This window comes from Balaenoptera physalus (assembly GCF_965194825.1).
Source record: "Balaenoptera physalus genome assembly, chromosome: 1".
Lineage (NCBI taxonomy): Eukaryota > Metazoa > Chordata > Mammalia > Artiodactyla > Balaenopteridae > Balaenoptera > Balaenoptera physalus.
The window spans coordinates 88,488,121-88,507,856 of NC_138882.1; the positions used below are offsets into that span (position 1 = coordinate 88,488,121).

Genomic DNA, 19,736 nt, shown 5'->3' on the forward strand with positions numbered 1-19,736 from the left:
AAAGAGTCTTGAATTCTTTTAGTTTGTCTCCTGTGGACTTAAAAGACTATGGGGAAATTGAGTGTGAAGAGATTGATGGTAAATAAAGTTCAAAATCATATCTAAAAGATTGATAATTTCTAGTGTTGGTTTTAAATGTGGGGGAGAAAATTGTCTCATACAATTTGGGGCATGTAATTGGATTTATACTTTGGTGGTCCCCGCATATGGGAGTTTTAAATTCATAGTACATTTCACCTAGCTGTTCACTTTCTGGAATGTATTCTCGGTAAACAGTTAACCCCATGTCTCCTCCAGTCGTGGAAAAAAACGAATGATAGCAGTTAGAAAAAGCCAAACCTCGTAGGAAGCAAAACCTCCTTCGCTGGCCGGGAATCGAACCCGGGCCGCAGCGGTGAAAGCGCCGAATCCTAACCACTAGACCACCAGGGAACTACAAGTTGACAGCTCCTCTCCTTGCTTCTGACTAGAGGGACCTTTTCCCTTTGCTCTGGAAGGCCTTGAGTCTGCCGGAAGGGTCACCCGTCGTTCCAGAAATCCTTTCCTAAGGTCGTTCCCTGCCTGCTTCGTCCAAAAAAGGAGCCCGCAGGTTACGCTCCGAGCGCCCGCGAGGCCAGCCGGGTCTGCAAGTCTCGAGAGAGTTTCCTCATCCTGGCAGCACCTCAGAACTGGCCTGGTGACGCGTCTTTGCGAGGTGGCTGCGTGTGGAGAGAAGGTCACCGGTGACCGGGGAGCGTGCGAGGGGCCCGGTGGAGGCGGGAGGGAATGTGCGCGGGGTGAGAAGGGGCCGCGCACCGAGACCCGGCATCTCCATCGTCCAAATGTACTCAGGCGGATGTAGCAACGGAGACGGCTTGGATGGAAAACGCTTTCAAATCAGGCTCCAAGGCCCTGAACTGGATTCCGGATCTTCCCCATACAACCTGCTGCACCTGCAGTTTTCTTACCTTAGTTGAGGGCAACTCCATCCTTCGTGTGCTCACGCCAAAAAAACTTGATGCCGGTCTTTCACAATCCACAACCTAATCAGTTAAGAAATCGTTTTTCCTTTCTGATTAACTGCGCACTTTGATCCACACAATCTTATTCTTGGTCTGATTTTGGCCCTCGACTCTCCTGATAAAGGCGTGGAAATCGATTCAACTCGCGACGCTCGGTCCGCCAAGGCTTCGGGGTTTGAGACCTTTAACCTCGGGAGCGTGGGGCCGGGCCACGCTTGAGACTTTTCTTGGCTCCGCCGGTCCAAATCGGCCTCTTCCGGGCTTGTCCTGAGGGCCGTGGGCAGGGCCGGGCCGCCTCAGCGGGGTCCCTTCTCGCCGGTCGGGAGCCCCACACCTTGCGTGGCGCCGGCGGAGAAGCTTCCGGCGGTGTTGATTCAATTTGCCAGCGGCCCGCGAGACGCAGAGGCGCGGTGCGCGCGGGCGCACGCGGCGACTTTGTGGTTCTCGGGAACCCGCTGCCCTCCCGGCTCCTCTCGTTCTCCCTCGCGGGCAGTAACGTCCGGGCAGGAAGAGACCTGTAGGAGAAGGGCAACCTCTCCTTTAAGTCCTGTCCAGTCAGGATCCAAAAACGGTCTTGAAGAGACAGAGGGAGAGGAGAAAACAGATTAAGGGAAAAGAAGAAATCCTATGCGAATTCCTCATCTAAACGCACCCTGAAGATGAAGTCGGCGTCCGCAGGGACCCGGTCCTCCCGGCACTGGTGAAGGTGAGTCGAGTTCCCGTGAGAAGTTGGAGCCAAAGCCGACAACCTTGGCCAGGCGGCCAGCGAGTAAGCAGCCCCTCTGCCTCCCCAGATGGGCAGCACTTGAACTGGTAGCACTTGAACGTCTCTCCCTTGGCTTTTGATGGATTCCAAGGATGCAACAGATACGTCAATTTTTTAAATGCACTTACTTGGGGTAAGAGTACTTTAAAATCTTTTAGCAAAGGAAACGGTTTATGGCTGGTTTTGAACGACGACTTTCAGGTGTGGGGGAAATACGAAAACCAATACGCTAGGGAAAGCAACTACTGTTAATGGCACAGACCCAGGAACGGCACTTCAGCCAGGTAGGTTTGTCCCTTAGGTTGGGACCACTTTGTTTTAAGTGCACTGTTGGTGGAACTTAAGATAAATCTAGGACGTTCACAATGAATATTTTAATTTTAATAGTTTTCAGTGGAAATACACATTCCAGAAGTCATATAACAAACACATGAGGCCAGCTTTATGCCAATTTTACAAAAACGAAAAGGAAAGATGATATATAAATGACAAGGCCTAATAAAATGCCTTTAAATATTGTTTTTTTCCACCAACATTTTTTCCGCCTTTGGATAGGTAGCATCTAACTCCTCTTTCTACGAAATCTGACAATCACTGCAAGATCCTAATATCAACTTTCTAGTTCCAGCTTACTCTTCCCTAAGCCTTTCCTCAGCATCTCCCCATCATCTTTTCTATACAATAGAAGTAAATTCTACTTCAGCCTTTAATTTGCAACCCCACACTCAACAATCACCTAGTAAATTAGGGTAGGCCCTCCAGGGGACTGTCCCTACAAAGAATAGAAAATTGCAAATCAAACATTGTATTCATGAGTGTAAGGAAAATGAACTTTTTTTTTCAAAAAAAATCTAGATTCATTGTTGAATGTTGGGGATATTTTGTCTCTCAATCAGCTCTGAAGGTAACTGGAGATTTTTCTCTGGAGGCTGCAATAGAGGATCTTTGGCTAACAGGTCAGCCATAATACGTGAAGGCATGTATCCTACAATTAAATGAGAGGGATTAAGTGACAGCATATCTTGATGTGCATGGTGGCTACTTTAGTATATACACATTTCAAAATTTGTTGAGCTGTGTGAAAAAGTCAAACCTGGAAGACTTTAAGATTTACTATCAAGCTGTTTATTACTACAAACAAGATAGTATGGGAATGGCAAAAGGATACATGTATAGATAAATGGAACCGAATTGAGACACCTAAAACAGACCCACCTTATATGGTCAAATTATTTTTTTAAAAAGACCCTAGAGCTATTCAATGGGTAAAGGAATATCATTTCAATAAATAGTGCTGGAACAACTGGATATCCATGTCGTGAAAAAACCTGCAATCCCTACCTCACAATATACACAAAAGCTAATTTGAGTTGGATCATAGATCAAACCATACAAACTAAAGCTATAATGTTTTATAAGAAAATACATGAGACTATCCTTATGACCTGGTAGTAAGCAAAGGTTTTCTAAATATGACACAGAAAGAAGTAAAAAATACAATGATACATTAGGCTTTAACAACATTAAAAAGTCTTCTCATGAAAATATACCATTAAGTAAGTGAAAAGTCAAGTCACAGATTGGAAGAAAATAGTTATAAAAGATATCTGACGAAGACTATGTCTCCAGAATATATAATGAACTACTACAGTTCAGTATTAAAAATGGAAAACCCAGTTTTTAAAACAGGCAAAAGCTTAAACACACTTCAAAGAGGAAGATATATTAATGTCTAGTAAGCACATAAAAAGTGTTCAATATCATTAGCTGTCAGGGAAATAGATATTAAAACTACATTGAGATACCACTCCACTCAGTAGCATGGCTAAAATTATAATGTCTGAAAACATCAAATCTTGGTGAAGATGTGGAAAAACCGGAATTCTCATACATTTTTAGTGGGACTGTAAAATGTTATAACCACTTTGGTTTGACAATTTCTTACACATTTAAACATAAATTTACATAAATATCCTTTTGTTCCCAGAAACACTTCACCTAGATATTCTTCCAAGAGAAATGAAAACACATGTCCATACAAAAAAAATTGTAGCAAGAATGTTCATAGCATTTTTATTCACAATAGCCAAAACTTGAAACAACCCAAATGTCCATTATCAGGACACTGGTAAACAAATTGTGGTATATCCATGCAATGGAATACTACTCAGCAATAAAAAGTAATAAACTTTTGATATACTCAACAATATGAATAAAACTCAGAGCCATTATGCAGAACACAACAGTGTTCATATTCCATTATTCCATTTACAATAACTTCTCGAAGACGTAAAACTAAGGTGCAAAATATCAGCACAGTGTTTTTCAAAAATAATGCAGAGGATAATGACAATGTAAATGATGATTCTACTAAGTATAACATTATTGATCGAGTAGCTACTAAATTCAGGCACAGCTAACAATGGTGGAATGAAGTAGACTACTCCTATTAGGCCCATTTTACAGAAGAAAGAATTGAAGCACATAAAGTTTAAGTTACTTGTCCAAGGCCACACAAGGGCTGAATCAGTTTTACAAACTGGAACCTGTGCTCCTGAGCACCGATTGACCAGGTCTTTCTTCTCAGTTTTAGGTTTTTCTGGTTTTCTCAGCTGTAGGGATAAGAGGAAGAGAGAGAAGGAAAGAGAGGGCCAAAGAAAGAGTGAGAGATGGAAGTACAAGGATCTGTAGTTATCAAAGAGCAGAGCAGGAAACTATTGTGAATGTTTTTACATCAAAGGTTGTAAAAATTTTGGGGAGTCTGGGTTGGTGGTCTGCAAGCAAGCTATGGATTCTATAGTGATTAAGTATTATGCTGAGGTCAGGAGATGAATCATATATGTAAAAGCTGAAAGCTAAAACATTAAAGCTTCTAGAATAAAATGTAGGAAAATATATTCACAACCTGGGGTTAGGAGAGATGTCTTAGGGTAAGATGCCTTAACAATAAAAGAAAAAATAAAGAAATTAAATTTCATCAAAATTAAAAACTTTTGCTCAGCCAAAATCACCATAAAGTAAAAAGGCAAGCCACAGACTAGGAGAAGATATTTGCAATATTCTTAACTGAAAATGACTCTAGTATTGAATGTATAGAGAACTCATAGAAATAATAACAAAAGCCAAGCCTTATAAAAATGAGCAAAATACTGGAACAGACTTTCTTCACAAAAGAGAATTTCTAAATGGGCAAAAGACCTAAGAGATGTGCAATATCATTACTTATTAGGGAAACACAAATTAAAACTACAATGAGATACCTTTATGCACCCATAAGAATAAGTAAAACTTTAAAGACAGAGAACGGCAAATGCTGACAAGAACGTGGAATAACTTATATCTTGCTGCTGTTGAGAAGGTAAAATCGCACAGTCATTCTGGAAAACTGTTTTGGCAGTTTCTAATAAAGTACACCTACCCTGTGACTGAGCAATTCTACTACAAAGTATATACTGAAGAAAAATGAATGCACATGTCTACAGAAAGGAATTGTACAAGCATATTCATAGCGGCTTTGTTCACAATAGCCAAAACTAGAAATAGCTCAATTATTCATCAACAGTGATACGGACACACACAGGAATAACCTTCATGAATAACACCAAAATAATACACTCAAAAACACAGATGCATCAAAAACATTATGTTGCATGAAAAGAAAGAGCCCGACACACACAAACAGTATATTTATTTATGTGAATTTCAAAACAGTCAACACTAATCTATGAAGATAGAAATCAGATGGTTTACATTTACTTAATTATATGTTCTTGTTGAACCATTTTGAGGAATTTACAGACATCATGATCATTGAACCTAAGTACTTCGACATGCAAATGACTTCATCTCTTTGATTATCATTTATGGACTCCAATATTCTGTTTTTTAATCCACTAGACTGCGGTTAGCAAACTCTTTTCTGAAAAGTACCAGATAGTAAATATTTTAGGCTTTGCAGGCCATATGGTCTCTGTTACAACTGCTCAACTCTGCCATTGTAACACAAAAGCAGCCATACATAATACATATATGAATAGGCCTGGCTCTGTTCCAAAAAAAAAAAAACCATTTACAAAAACAGGCTGTGTGCCAGATTTGGCCAGTAGGCCATAGTTTACTGACCCCTGCACAAAAATCACAATTCCTTTTCATGCTCAAATTATCACAACTTATGCCACTGGGAATTCCTTAAAGCTGGCTATGTGTTTTTGAAAAGATCCTAATGGTGTGTTAATGAGCATTGCTTTCTGGTCCAAGCTTTCCCATGCTCACCTTGTAATTCCCCTGCACCATTCCTGGAAGTAGTCATTTCTTTAAGAAGTCTGCTTCATTTTGTGGGCAATGGTATTAAAGACCAAAACCTGGACACTGTGGATACTCATTGAGCTTTGGGTGATGTTGCTTTTAAACCAATTCAGTTTACAGTGCTAAAATAGATTCTGAGTTTATTTCTTTTACATGTATCAAATACCCATTTAAAAATAACAGTGTGTGTGTATCTATTATAGATTTTTGGTTTGTGATTACCAGAGGTTTATATATAGTAATCTTTATATCTGTATTTATGTATGATTATTTTAAGTTGCTGATCTCTTAAGTTCAGACGCATTTTAACAACCCTGCATTTTTACTCCCCTCCTCCTATGATTACTGTTTTTGACATCATATTTTACATCTTTCTGTGTTTCCATTAACTACTTATTGTGGCTATAGATGATTTTACTACTTTTGTCTTTTAACCTTCCTACTAGGCTTTATAAGTAGTTGATCTACTACCTTTATTGTATATTTGCCTTTACCAATGAGATTTTTCCTTTCATAATTTTTATATTTCTAGTCGTGGCCTTTTCTTTTCTGCTTATAGAAGTTCCTTTAACATTTCTTGTAAAACTGGTTTCATAGTGCTGAACACTTTTAACTTTTGCTTGTCTGTAAAACTTTTGATCTCTCCTTCAAATCTGAATGAGAGCCTTGTGGGGTAGAGTATTTACATTTTTCCCATTCATCACTTTAAATATATCATGCCACTCCCTTCTGGCATGCAGAGTTTCTGCTGAAAAGTCAGCTGATAGCCTTATGGGAGTTCCCTTATATGTAACTTCTTGTTTTTCCCTTGCTGTTTTTAATATTCTCTCTTTATCTTTAATTTTTGCCATTTTAATAACGTGTCTTAGTGTGATCCTCTTTGGGTTGATCCTGTTTGGGACTCTCTGTTCTTCCTGGACCTGAATGTCTGTTTCCTCTCCCAGGTTAGGGAAGTCTTCAGCTATTATGTCTTCAAGTATGTTCTCTGTCCCTTTCTCTCTGCCTTCTCCTTCTGGGACCCGTATAATGCAAATGTTAGTATGCTTGATATTGTCTCAGAAGTCTCTTAAACTGTCCTCATTTTTTAAAATTTGTTTTTCCTTTTTCTCTTCAGCTTGAGTGGTTTCCACTGCTTTGTCTTTCAGTTTGCTATTCTATTCCCCTGTATCATCTAATCTGCTGTTGATTCCTTCTAGTGTATTTTTATTTCAGTTATTCTTCAGCTCTATTTGGTTCTTCTTTATATTTTCTGACTCTTTGTTAAACTTCTCACTGTGTTCATCAGTTCTTCTCCCGAGTTCCTTGAGCATCTTGACCACTCCCTGTCCTTTAATATTTTTGATGTGAAAACATCCACAATGTTTTCCAACTTTGTTCTTAAACAACTACAGGCTCTTGCACATTTCTCTCTTTCAGGTCCTCTCTCTCCATTTCTCCCTCCCCATTCTGATACAGAATAAAAACAGTTCTCTTCTCTCAGGATCTGGCCTGGGTCTCTGCACAAGCCTCCTGGGAGGTCTTGTTGTCCTTGACCATGCCTCCCCTTCTTCTTTTCCTCCTCCTGAAGTTTCCCTTTTGGCCCTGAACCTTTCCCCATGCCCACCCACTGACCCACCGCCCACTGAGACTGAATGCAATTGAGTTGAGTGCATGGAGCTCAAGCAGCACAGATGGTGCCCTGTAGGCCCCTCCATTGTCCCACCTGTGGGACATTGCACACTTCAAAATCAATTGACCAAAATAGAGCCCTTTAAAATAAGACTCTCCGTTTTGAAAAACCTTTCTTCTATTTCTGCTCTCAGAGTTCTTCAAAGGACTAAAAGCTTAAAGGCTACAATGTATGGAAATAAACAAATACCAACCAAATGAGAAAAGCAGAGGCAGTTTATTCAGAGCTTGCTATTATTACAAGGGAGCCAGCCAGGGTTACTTGCATTTTAGCAGAGGCTCAAAGGCGGAGGAGTAGGAAAGCTTTGTAGTGAAAAAAAGGGAAGGCTTCAGGTGTGCCCTGATTGGAGGCTGTCAGCATGGAGAAGCTGTAGGTGGACTAACTGGAAGCCAGGCATCCTGTATGACTGGTTGGGGGTGCATATTTGGCTTTCTCTAGTTGGTTCTAAGTTGCAATGGGAATAAAAATTAGGGAAACTATCATTTATTAATGAAGTCCTGGCCGTTTTGAGCCAATTATTCCAGAACTTATTGTTTAGCTTCCTGGATTGTTACTAGAGATAACAGTCTGACTTCTTACAAATCTGACTTATAGCAGGTTAGCTTCCTGAGGGTTTATTGTTAGATAGAAAGTGTTGGTTTCCTGGGCGGGTGGCTGCAGGTTGTGGATCAGAGTTCTATATTTCTCTACCATCTAGCCATTGTCTATTTGTATGTTCAGACTCTCAAAATGCATTGGTTCCACAAGTCCTAAATGAGCTCCTTGGGTGTTAAGCTTGCCTTGGGCCCCACTCGGCTGGTGGTTGGGTGAGGAGAGTGCCCTCCCTGGGCATCTGGGGAGGGGGGGGGTACTGATTTCTGAAGCTGGTGAGGGTCAAGGCAGGGTGAGACCATTCAGGTGCCCTAGTTTCAGAATCACCCTACACAACAGCTTCAAATGTGACAAACAACTTAATTTGTGGATCTAATCTCCCTAGTTTTATGAGGCTTTGGAGCCTGCCTAGTCATATTGCAGAAAGTGGGTGGAATCCATTTGTGTTAAATGAGAGATCACTCTCTATTACAATGAAAATAGGAAGTTTACTGTGTCTCTGTGGCATAAGTGCATTTTGCCATTACCCAAAGTTTGGTCATTCCATCATACCAGGGGAAGGTGTAAATCTTTTACAATACCCAAACTAGTATCAACGAATTGCTCACTTACCTTTCTGTCATCTAATGGCCACTTCTTGTCCTCTCATATCCTCCCAGAAGATCTGTTGGGAAGAAATATACAATTGGGAGACACGAACTTTCTAGAAACAGGAACAAGAGAGGCCTGATGTAACCTGTGTTTAAGAGCATTGGTTCTAGATGAAATCATCTTTTTCCTCTTTGAGCTAGTAACAAATTTTATGTACTTCAGTTTTTTTTAACTGTATAAATAGTACCTTACCAGCCAGATGTGCCTGGATTTAGTAATTGCTCAATCATTGTTATTATCCTCTGCCTTATTTTTGATGAAGGCATTTCTTCCTTTGTTTGTACCTTTGTTTGTACCCTTTACACATTGTTTTTTAAAGTGGGTTGGTTTCATGGTTTTATGATTGCAAATAATGCTGTAGTCATCATTTTTGTACACATATCTTTTGTCACTTGTGCAACTATTAGGAAACAAATTGGTATAATTTATTCTCTTCTGGAGCATATAGACAAACTAGGTCTCTAAAAATTCAAAAGATGTACTGCCTAGGTTGGTTTATGTATACTAACAATCACTTATATAAATTGAAAGTAAGAGAAATTAAGTATTTTTTTAAAAGGTAAATGTTACTGTTTATAAGTTCAGAGAGTATTTGGCTCCTTTCAATTTTCATAGATAATTATTTCGTGCCTTTTCTATGTGTATCCCTGAAGTTATTATTACTATTATTATTATTATTAATTATTTTGAGTAATGAGATGACTTTCCCATGCTCACCAAATCAAAAATGCCACCTGGACCATTGTCGTCTGGCCATTCTAACAACAGAAAAAAAAGCAGTTATTTATATAAAATTAAGAACCTAACATGCTAAAGATATGATCTGAGACTCTATAGATTTCACCAGTTTGTGACATATGAGGATTTCTACTCTGGCTCATTGTTCTTAAACTAGAACACGTGACCCATAACTTATCACTGACTTTGGTTCAAATAAATAAAACAGTTCAAGCTTTAGATACTCTACAAATTGGCATAAATGTTTTACCTAGAAGAGTCCATAATTGTGAAATTACCCTTTACTATTTACTGGCCAGCTACACAAATGCTATTTTACCTTTTTGAACTAAGGACTTAAAAAATTAATCAATCAGTCAATTAAAAAGTTTACCTTGTTAGCTAAGGTTGACCAAACTGCTTCTTGAGCCCTATTCTCCTAGTTAGGCCTAGGCGAACTGGAAAATTGGGTATGAAGTTGATTCCAAATTACTTATGATATTTGTGATTTTACTCATACTTCTTCCACTAATATTCATGTGTATAAATGTTGGTATAGAACCATTATCCTGTGGTAACATCCTACTGATTATTATGTATCAAAAAGAGACTGAGGCTGCCATAGTCAAATTGGCTCCATTAGAAGCAGAATTTTGACCAAACGCTGGCAGGTTAAAAATTCTGAAGAAGAAAATGGCACAAACCTGGTCTAACTAATACAGAGGTTCCAACAGACGGGCACTGGCAGATATAACTTGTCATGCACAATTTTTAGCTAAATTTTCAATGCTATCCAGAAAACCCCAAAATCACTGATATTGGTTTCTCCCATGGACCAGTGAAATTGTTCCTAAGGCAGACTGCTCAGACTATCCTTTTAGAGATTCCAGAATATCAGCTTATGTAAAAAAGGAAGGGGAGAGAGAGAGAAATCCATCATTCCTGGTTGTGTTTTCTTTTCTCCCCCTCACCTATGTTTTAATATATTTGGTGGGCCGGGGTGGGAGGGGGCTTTATTTGAAGATCAACAGTTCTCCTTCATATATAAAGGGAATTATGTACTCATAATTGTCTCTGAGTTATTTTTAACACTATCTATTAATATGGACACATAACATACAAATACATATACACACATTTATAATACTCATGATTTACTTTTTAAATGAAAATGTGAGTTTACATTCATATACCTTGGATCCTCTAAAGACTAGCAGGAAGAAGCAGCAGATTGCAGAAAGCTGACAGCAGAACTGAAGAGCAAAAAGATCTCTGCTATGAGCCAGAAAGTGAAAAGCCAGGCTGTAAAGGAGAAATATATCTCTCATGGTTCAGAAAAGCTGGTTGCTGGGCTGAAATGCATTTTTAAAAATGTCCGGAGTCTCTCTGGTACTCAGATCCCAAACCCAGCTGGAAAAAAAATTCTGATCCTACTCAAAAACATTTGAATCCAGTGAAAAACCAAATCTAATAAATCAAACAAAACCAAACCCAACTCAAGACAGACACATTAGATTGACTCAGCCCTTCACACTAGAGGCCTGATAGAAAAATGGGTATGTCCATACCTGGGAGTAAATATTTACTTCTGTCTCTACACTGTCAAACACACTGTCTGGCACATATTAAAAAGTTACAAGAGGCACAGTGAAGCAAAAAAAGTGACATATAATCAAAAGAAAACATCAGTCAGTAGAGACAACCCCCGGGTGGCCTAGATGCTGGACCATTATACAAGGGATTGAAAATAAACATAAGAAATATGTTAAATGACCTAGCAAACAAAAAAGTAGGCAACCCATGTGAGTAAAAAAAAAATGTGAATCAATGTAAAGAAAACACTGTTTTCAATGATAAAGGTACACGAACATGGCTAAATATGAAAGTGTTACATTCATTCATGAACTTAGAAAAGCATGATTTTGTCTCATTTTTTATGAGATGTCCTCCCTCCTCACTGTCCCTCCAGGAGCACTCCCTCGTCCCTAAGTCAAGAAGATGGGGGTGCTTAGCTGTCCTCTCTGTCCTATGAACACAAAATGCCCTGTTACCCTTAGGAGCCCCTCTAAGGGAACTCCCGAGTTCAGACCAGAAGAATCAAGGCCCATAAACACTTCTGGTTGGGAGATGTGATTGCATCATCTCTGGAACCATGGAGTCTGTTTCTGGGGAAGATTAAATGGGTTTTTTTATTCTCTCTCTCCTCTTCTTCCTTCTTTCATTAATTGGTTCTGAGTGTTTTGTAGGCCTTCCTTTCAATCTTCTTTTTCTCTTTGAAATCTTGGAGGTTGAACAAGAAGGAGGGGATGCAAATCTTAGTGAAGTCTTCTCAGTTAACCCGTGAGCATGGTGGCCAAGGGGAGGGGCTCTGGAGGCAAACTGCTTGGGTCTGAGTGCTGGCTCTCACTGTCACAGGGATGGGACCCTTAAAATTAGCTCAGTCTTTTAGTGCCTCAGCGTTCTCATCTGCAGCAAAGGGGTGGTAATATCCTACACTATCTTTTAGGATTGTTATGTGAACTTAATAAGTTACTACCTAGTAAAGCACTGAGGAACAGTGCTGGCCTCACAGTAAAGCTCCAAGAAAGCTGTTATTATTGTTATTATTGTTAAGCCATTTATTTCCACTTCTAACTGTACCACTGCTGACTTTCAACATTCCCTAGAATAAATTAGGGATGTTTAGTGGCTTGGTTGGCCTCTTCTCCCGCATATTAGTGACCAATATCTGGAAAACTGGTTACTGGCAAGGTTTGATACTGATCTAACTGAAGTGCAGACAGTTCAGCAGGGAACTGGATCAAACTTCATCAAATCCTTGGACCTTATGCAGGCACGACGATTTTTCAGCTCATGGTAGAAAGTCTTTTGCACGTGATTCTAGGAAGTGCTTTTAATATCCAACCAGACTTACCCAAATATTATAAGAAAAATCCAGGTATGTATCAGTGACCCCTTCTTTTTTGTTGTCCTTAAGAAATCAAAGTAGGAAATTTTAGTTTACCTGGAATTTGTAGATTTCCTCTTTCAGTTATGATGGAGTATCTGTAGCAAACCAGCACACACCCTGAAAACAAGTAGATAAAATCTGATTTAAAGGAATTCTGTTTGAAGTCTTTGGAAAGCTACCAATGCAGTTAGGACACACAGAGCCAGTTCTAGAGTGAAGTTCATTGGAATGAAACCAATTCTCTGCTTTTTCCCCTCAGGGCATTTGCCAGTTCTTGGCAAGGAACAAGAGGCTGAGAAGCTGGGTAGAGGGCAGCTGCTAAGAGTCAGAAAAAAATAGTAGCACTTTAAGTAATCTCATGGGATCAGGGATTGGGAATTGAGGAGTAGGGGGTTGGAGAGGGGGCAGGGAAGGCTTGTGGAGCTGTCCAAGTGTTCAGACTTGAGGAGCCAGGATCCTGGAGTGCATTGGGAAAGTGAGCTGGACACTTGGTAAAGGCTTTCCCCTCAAAGCATTTGCAAATGCAGCTCTATGCCGGCAAGAAGCTATGAAAGAAAGCAGAGTACAGCTGAAAGAAGAGCAGTTTTCAGTGGTACCATGGTACAAAGGAGATAGATATAAAATGAAGTTCAGGACCCTCCAAAGAGATGGTGCTTCTCAGATGGGAGCCCTAAAGCAGCAGCCTAGGTGTGTTGGAAAAACCAGATATATATTAAGACTTCCCATGAGGGCAAACAAACTGTAAATCAGTTTAGTCATGGAATAGATTGAGGCAATCTGCCCCTCTATAATATACCCTCACCAATAACTTTATTCAAAGTCTCCATTGTTTTTCACACATCCGGGCCATTATCCAATCACATTTTCCAGGCATAGAAAGAAATAAGACCAAGAGGAAAAAAGCAAACAATAGAAACTGACTCGTAATATGATTAAGCTATTGGAGTTACCAGATAGAAACACTAAAATATGTATGTTTCAGGTGTTCAAGGACATAGCTGACAAGATGGAAACTTACATCAGAGATTAGTAATCTATTAAAAAATCAAATGGAAATTCTAGAACTGCTAACAATAGTTATTGTGATATAACTTACAAATAGTACAATGCATGTATATAAAGTGCACAGCTTGATGAATCTTGACAAATGTACATACCCTTGTAACCACTGGCCAGACCAGGTTCTATAGAACATCAACTCAGGAAGTTCCCCTCATGTAAGTTTCCAGTGAAAATACCTCAAAGAAACAACTACTCTTCTGATTTCTATGCCTACAACTTAGCTTTGCCTCTTCTGCCGGTCTGGAACTAACTGGAATCATACATGAGTAACACAAAGGAATATTAAAATAGCTATGTTTTGGATATTCAAAAACATTCTGTCCAGAGGCATCCTTTGCTGAACATAGTGTGTTGGAGGGATTTATTCATGTTATTGTGAATATTAAATTGTGAATATTAAAACTCATTTCTTCCTAATTATTTTGCATTTTGCTATTATCTATGCTCTTGAGGTTTACCATCTTAACCATTTTTAAGTGTACAGTTCAGTGGCATTAAATACGTTCATGTTATTATGCTACTATCACAACTCACCATCCATCCACAGAACTCTTCATCTTGCAAAACTGAAATTCTCTACCTATTAAACAATAACTCTCCATATCTCCCTCCCCCCAGCCCTTGGTAACCACCATTCTTATTTCTGACTCTATTAGTTTGACTATTCTAGGTACCACATGTAAGTGGAATCGTACCCACTTTAAAAAAAATGTGAATTTCACCACATAGAAGTAGAATCTTTTGCCCTTTTGTGACTGGCCTATTTCACTTAGCATAATGTCTTCAAGGTTCATCCATATTGTAACATGCATTAGAATTTCCTTTTTTTAAGGTTGAATGGTATTCCATTGTATGTATTCTATACCACATTTTGTTTATCCATTCCTCTGCTGAATGGACAATTGGGTTGCTTCCACCTTTTAGCTATAGTGAATAATGCTGCTATGAATATGGTTGTACAAAGATCTCTGAATCCCTGCTTTCAGTTCTTCTGGGTATGTACCCAGAAGTAGAATTGCTGGATCATATGGTAATCCTATTTTTAAAAAATTTTTGAGGAACTGTTATACAATTTTCCATAGCAGCTGTACTATTTTACACTCCCATCAGCAGTGCATAAGAGTTCCAATTTCTCCACATCCTTGACATTTGCTTGTTTTTTTTTTTTTTAATAGTGGCCATCCTAATGGATGTGAGGTGATATGTCTATAGTATTTATGTGGTGGATATAATATCTATATATATCACGGTGTGCTACTTAGCATTCCTTCCCACCTCTGTATTCAGTGATGTCTCATTGGGAGCTTAAAATTGGCCACAGTGAGAGTATTTACTCCACAGAGATAGGCAAATGTTACAAATCAGGACTTTATCCCCAGGAGTGCTTGTTGTTAAACACTGATCAGCACACCAATGAAATGGAGGCTTAGGAAGTGGGAAACAAGGTAATCCCTCTCACTCCTGTTCTGCCTCTGACTCTCTTTATAGTCTCAGCTGCTGTGTCACTAAAAACTATTGCTTGCATTTGCCATCCATTCCCTCCATTCCATGGCCTAGGTCTTACTGGGCTCTGTCAAGGGCCATTTCCAATGGCTTTTTGGCAGCCCAGGCAACTCTATCAAGACCCAAGTGACAGAATAAATAAATCTGTTAGATTTTTAAAATCAGCACCAACATTAAGTATCCATTAATCATATTAAAGGAGATAAAATATTTTAAGGGCTTTGACAAAGTGGAAAGTAAATTGTAGATTCAGAATTCAATTAAAAACAGACATTAGTAGAGTATAATGTTTATACAGATTTTTTTTAAAAGCAATGCAAAAACAATCATCTGTTAAGTAGCGAAGTTGGGTGAGGGTGGGAGTTCAGAAAGTTAAAATTGACTTCTTGTTAAATGAAACCCCTACATGTTTCCCTACTTCAAGGGAAAGAAATCCAACATTGCATTGGGATATATTAATTATTATGGAATGAAAAGATTATGATTAATGAAAAATCATTATGCTAAATTTATTAGTCATACTTAGAACATATACTCCAGTTTTTGATCACTATGCTCTTAAAAGAATATAAGGAACAAAATCTGGAGAGTTCCCAAAGAGAAATGGTGAGAATCACTAGAAGCCTTAAAAAATTCATTTAGGAAAAGCCACAAGAATTGTTTTTATTGAAACTATCTTCAAGAAAATAAAAGGTGTTAAGAAAATATTATTTGTTTGATGTTTTCTGTGCAGCAGCAAGATTGAACAAGGAAAATATGCTTAGATTTTTCTTTAGAAATTGATTGGTTGGTAGTATGAGCAAAAGAATACACAGATACTAAAACTGGCTGGTAAGAGAGGTGGTCTTTATTGATAGGGACATCCAGGGAGAAACAGGTAGCCTTGTGTTGGGTATGGCGGGCCATCAGAAAACAGGGCTTCCTCAGGTTCTGTAGCTACCTCCACATTCCAATTCTAGGATTACAACTTGAGACCAGACACTCTGAGTCCTTCCCATGGTGCTATTGTTGAGTCCCAGTTACTGAGATTTGAATTCTGACATCTCAAACTTTGTTTCTGCCTACATGACTGTCAAAACTTAGGGATATGTAAAGCAATTATACTCCAATAAAGATGTTTAAAAAAAAAAACACAAAAACTTAGGGATGATAAAAAGGCTTTCTGATTTCTGAAGGGACACTCCCAGGGAGCTTTATCTCAACTGTAAGAATCAAAAATACTCATCCTTTAGCCCAGTTTAAAGCCCATTTATTTTCATTTGTTTACTTGCTTGTTTTTAGTTCTAAAGCTTCTCTGGACCCTCCTCTTCCTCTTCATAGCAAGCAGCGTCTCCCCTTACTTGCTGCATCTTTCCTTCAACCCAGTGGATCACCAGGGTCTTCATGGCTGATAAAGAACTGTTCCAGGGGGCACATTGTAGGCTTCATTGTTTACTTTCTTGTAGGTTCTGCTCTTGTGATTTTTATGCTCCTAGGGGACCCTTCATAGTAATCCAGCCTCTTTAAACCATTGTTTTGTTTGGATTCCTCTAGGTAGCTTTGGAGGAAAGTCTAGCCATTGTGGAGACCCAGATGCATTTCTTTTCTATCTTTCCTTTTAAAGGAGGCAGTAAGAGGGTTCTTTGTGAGAAAATGCTCCAACTGAAGACTGTGATGCATCAGCCCTTAGAGAAGAAGAGACCTGCTGAGAGGGGAGTGAATAAGCAGAAGACTCAGCCTGAGAAAGCAGGATTCTCCTCTGTGTCCCACAGTGGGTAAGAGACTCTTTGTTCAGAGACTTCTTCTGTCAGAATTAAGTCATTGCTGTTGTAGCAGCTTTCAGGGTCTGTATTCAGGCTTTGTACCTTAACTGTAGTGCTTTCTCTTAAGACCTTCCTGGAAATTCTTTAAAGAAAAGTCTATAGTATTTTTATTTTATTTTATTTTTTCAAAAAGGTCCACAATGCAGAACCAAGTTCTGTTTGATTTTTATTTATTTATTTTTAAGATTTTTTGATGTGGACCATTTTTTTAAAAAGTCTTTATTGAATTTGTTACAATATTACTTCTGTTTTATGTTTTGATTTTTTGGCCGTGAGGCATGGGGGATCTTAGCTCCCTGACCAGGGATCAGACCTGTACCCCCTGCATTGGAAAGCAAAGTCTTAACCACTGGACCACCAGGGAAGTCCCTGTATTCTTATTATTAATTACTTTATATTATTCAGAGTAATCTGGTTTTATTCTAACTAACTGCATGTATTCACCAAATATATGATCTCATGGGTGCTTGAGATTTCATGGAACTCTTCCAGTCACATGAGTAGTGTCTCTTTTCTGCATTGATGAGAGCACATACGAATCTTCTGTTACCTGAGATGTTTTGGTGGTGAAAGCTGACCCACATCAGTGCCTGAGGAGGTAGACTTACACAGAGGCTCCTCCATCTCCACCCCATTCTCTTGGAAGCTCATGCCCCTGGTTTCTAGAATGACAATTTGGATAAACTCAATATTTTAAATTTATTTTTTATTGAGGTAACATCGGTTTATAACATTATATAACTTTCATGTGTACAATCTTATATTTCTACTTCTGTATACACTACAGTGTGATCAGCTCAATTTTAAAAATAAGCTTACAAAATTGCCAAATAATGGCCTGTTGGCTAGATTTGTCAGTCTGTCTTTAATGGCTGTTTTCCTATAACTTTTGGAAGGCATTCAATTAATATGGGGATAATCTATTATACAGTTACCTGTGAGCACCAGTTACTGAAATACTAAATCATCACTGACTTGCTTAGTGGTTGAAGTGCAGCTTTGGAGGTGGTTAGATTTTGCTTCATGCTCCATTGGGTCACTGTCAATATGTACCACTTAAATTTCACTGACCCAGAGAATAATGTTAGAGCTAAAATAACCTGAGAGGTATTTTAGAACTGAGAACACTCAGGCCCAAAGATACAGTTGCTTGATCACAGTTGCACAGTAGCCTTTGGCAGAAATAATGTCAGAATCCTAGGCTCTCAATTCACAAAGCCTACACTCACTTTGTCAAAGGCATTTAAAAAATTTATATTCTTGTGATCATTCTTTTTAAAAAATAGACTTTATTTTTAGAGCAGTTTTAAGTTCAGAGCAAAATTCATGGAAAGTACAAAGAGTTCCCATATACCTATCCCTGACCCCGCACATGCATAGCCTCTTCCCCCAATATCAACATCCTGCACCAGTGTCGTATATTTGTTGGTATTTGTTGCAATTGATGAACATCATTATCACCCAAAGTCAGTAGTTTACATTAGGGTTCGTTCTTGGTATTGTACATTCTATAGGTTTTCACAAAAGTATGATGACATGCATCCACCATTACAGTATCATATAGAATGACTATTCACTGCCCTAAAAATACTCTGCTCCACCTATTCATCCTTCCCTCCCTTTTAATCCCTGGCAACCATTGATCTTTTTACTGTCACCATAGTTTTGCCTTTTCTAGAATGTCATATAGTTGCAGTCATACACTATCTAGCTTTTTCAAACTGGCTTCTTTTACTTAGTAATATGCATTTAAGATTCCTCCATGTCTTTTAATAGATTGATTGTGCATTTCTTTTAAGAACTGAAAAATATTTCATTTTCTGGATGTATCACAGTTTATTTATCTGTTTGTCTACTGAAGAACATCTTGGTTGCTTCCAAGTTTTGGCAATTATGAATAAAGCTGCTATAAATATTGTGTGCAGATTTTTATGTGGACATAAGTTTTCAACTCATTTGGGTAAATAGTGAGGAGTGTGGTTGCTGGATCATATGGTAGGAATATGTTTAATTTTGTAAGAAACTGTCAAACTGTCTTCAAAAGTAGCTATAGCATTTTGCATTCCCACCAGCAATGAATGAGAGTATCTGTTGCTCCACATCCTCACCAGCATTTAGTGTTGTGAGTGTTCTAGATGGTCACCATTCTAACGATGTATAGTAGTATCTTATTGTTGTTTTAACTGGCAGTTCCATGGTGACATTGATATTGAGCATTTTTATATGCTTATGTGCTCTCTGTATATCTTCTTTGGTGTCTGTTCAGGTCTTTTGCCCATTATTTAATTGAATTGTTTGTTTTCTTATTGTTGAGTTTTGAGAGTTCTTTGTGTATTTTGGATAACAGTCCTTTATCATATATGTCTTTTTCAAATATTTTCTCCATGTCTGTGATTTGTCTTCGTCTTCTTACTCTCTTGACCATGTCTTTTGCAAAGCAGAAGTTTTAAATTTTAAAACTTGGTATTGTATCTAAAGAGTCATCACCAACAGCAGAAACTAACACACCATTGTAAAGCAATTATACCCCAATAAAGATGTTAATATAAATTAATAAATAAATAAAAAGTTAAAAAAAGGAGTCATTACCAAACTCAAGATCATCTAGATTTTCTGTTGCATTATCTTCTAGGAGTTTCATAGTTTTGTGTTTTACATCTAGGTCTATGATCTATTTTGAGTTAATTTTTGTGAAGGGTAGAAGGTCTGTATCTAGGTT

At 38.5% G+C, this 19,736-nt stretch overlaps 2 protein-coding genes across 4 annotated transcripts in view; both read left to right on the forward strand.

The window, feature by feature from the left end:
* Window positions 1–16,899, forward strand: part of LOC309667366 (histone H2B type 2-F) — a 72,239-nt gene extending 55,340 nt beyond the window's left edge. The window contains exon 2 of one of the 2 annotated variants that reach the window (XM_082475754.1): window positions 8,992–15,797. In XM_082475754.1, the coding sequence (XP_082331880.1) occupies window positions 8,992–9,067 (76 nt within the window). In that variant the 3' untranslated portion in view covers window positions 9,068–15,797. Of the gene's footprint in view, window positions 1–8,991; window positions 15,798–16,818 lie in introns of those variants that run through there. The other variant, XM_082475750.1, reaches the window with a different exon arrangement.
* LOC309667275 (myomegalin) overlaps window positions 1,290–19,736 on the forward strand; it is a 38,167-nt gene continuing 19,720 nt past the window's right edge. Inside the window, exon 1 of one of the 2 annotated variants that reach the window (XM_082475634.1) lies at window positions 1,290–1,707. The gene's annotated coding sequence lies outside the window, so the exon portion shown is untranslated. Of the gene's footprint in view, window positions 1,708–16,887; window positions 16,966–19,736 lie in introns of those variants that run through there. The other variant, XM_082475635.1, reaches the window with a different exon arrangement.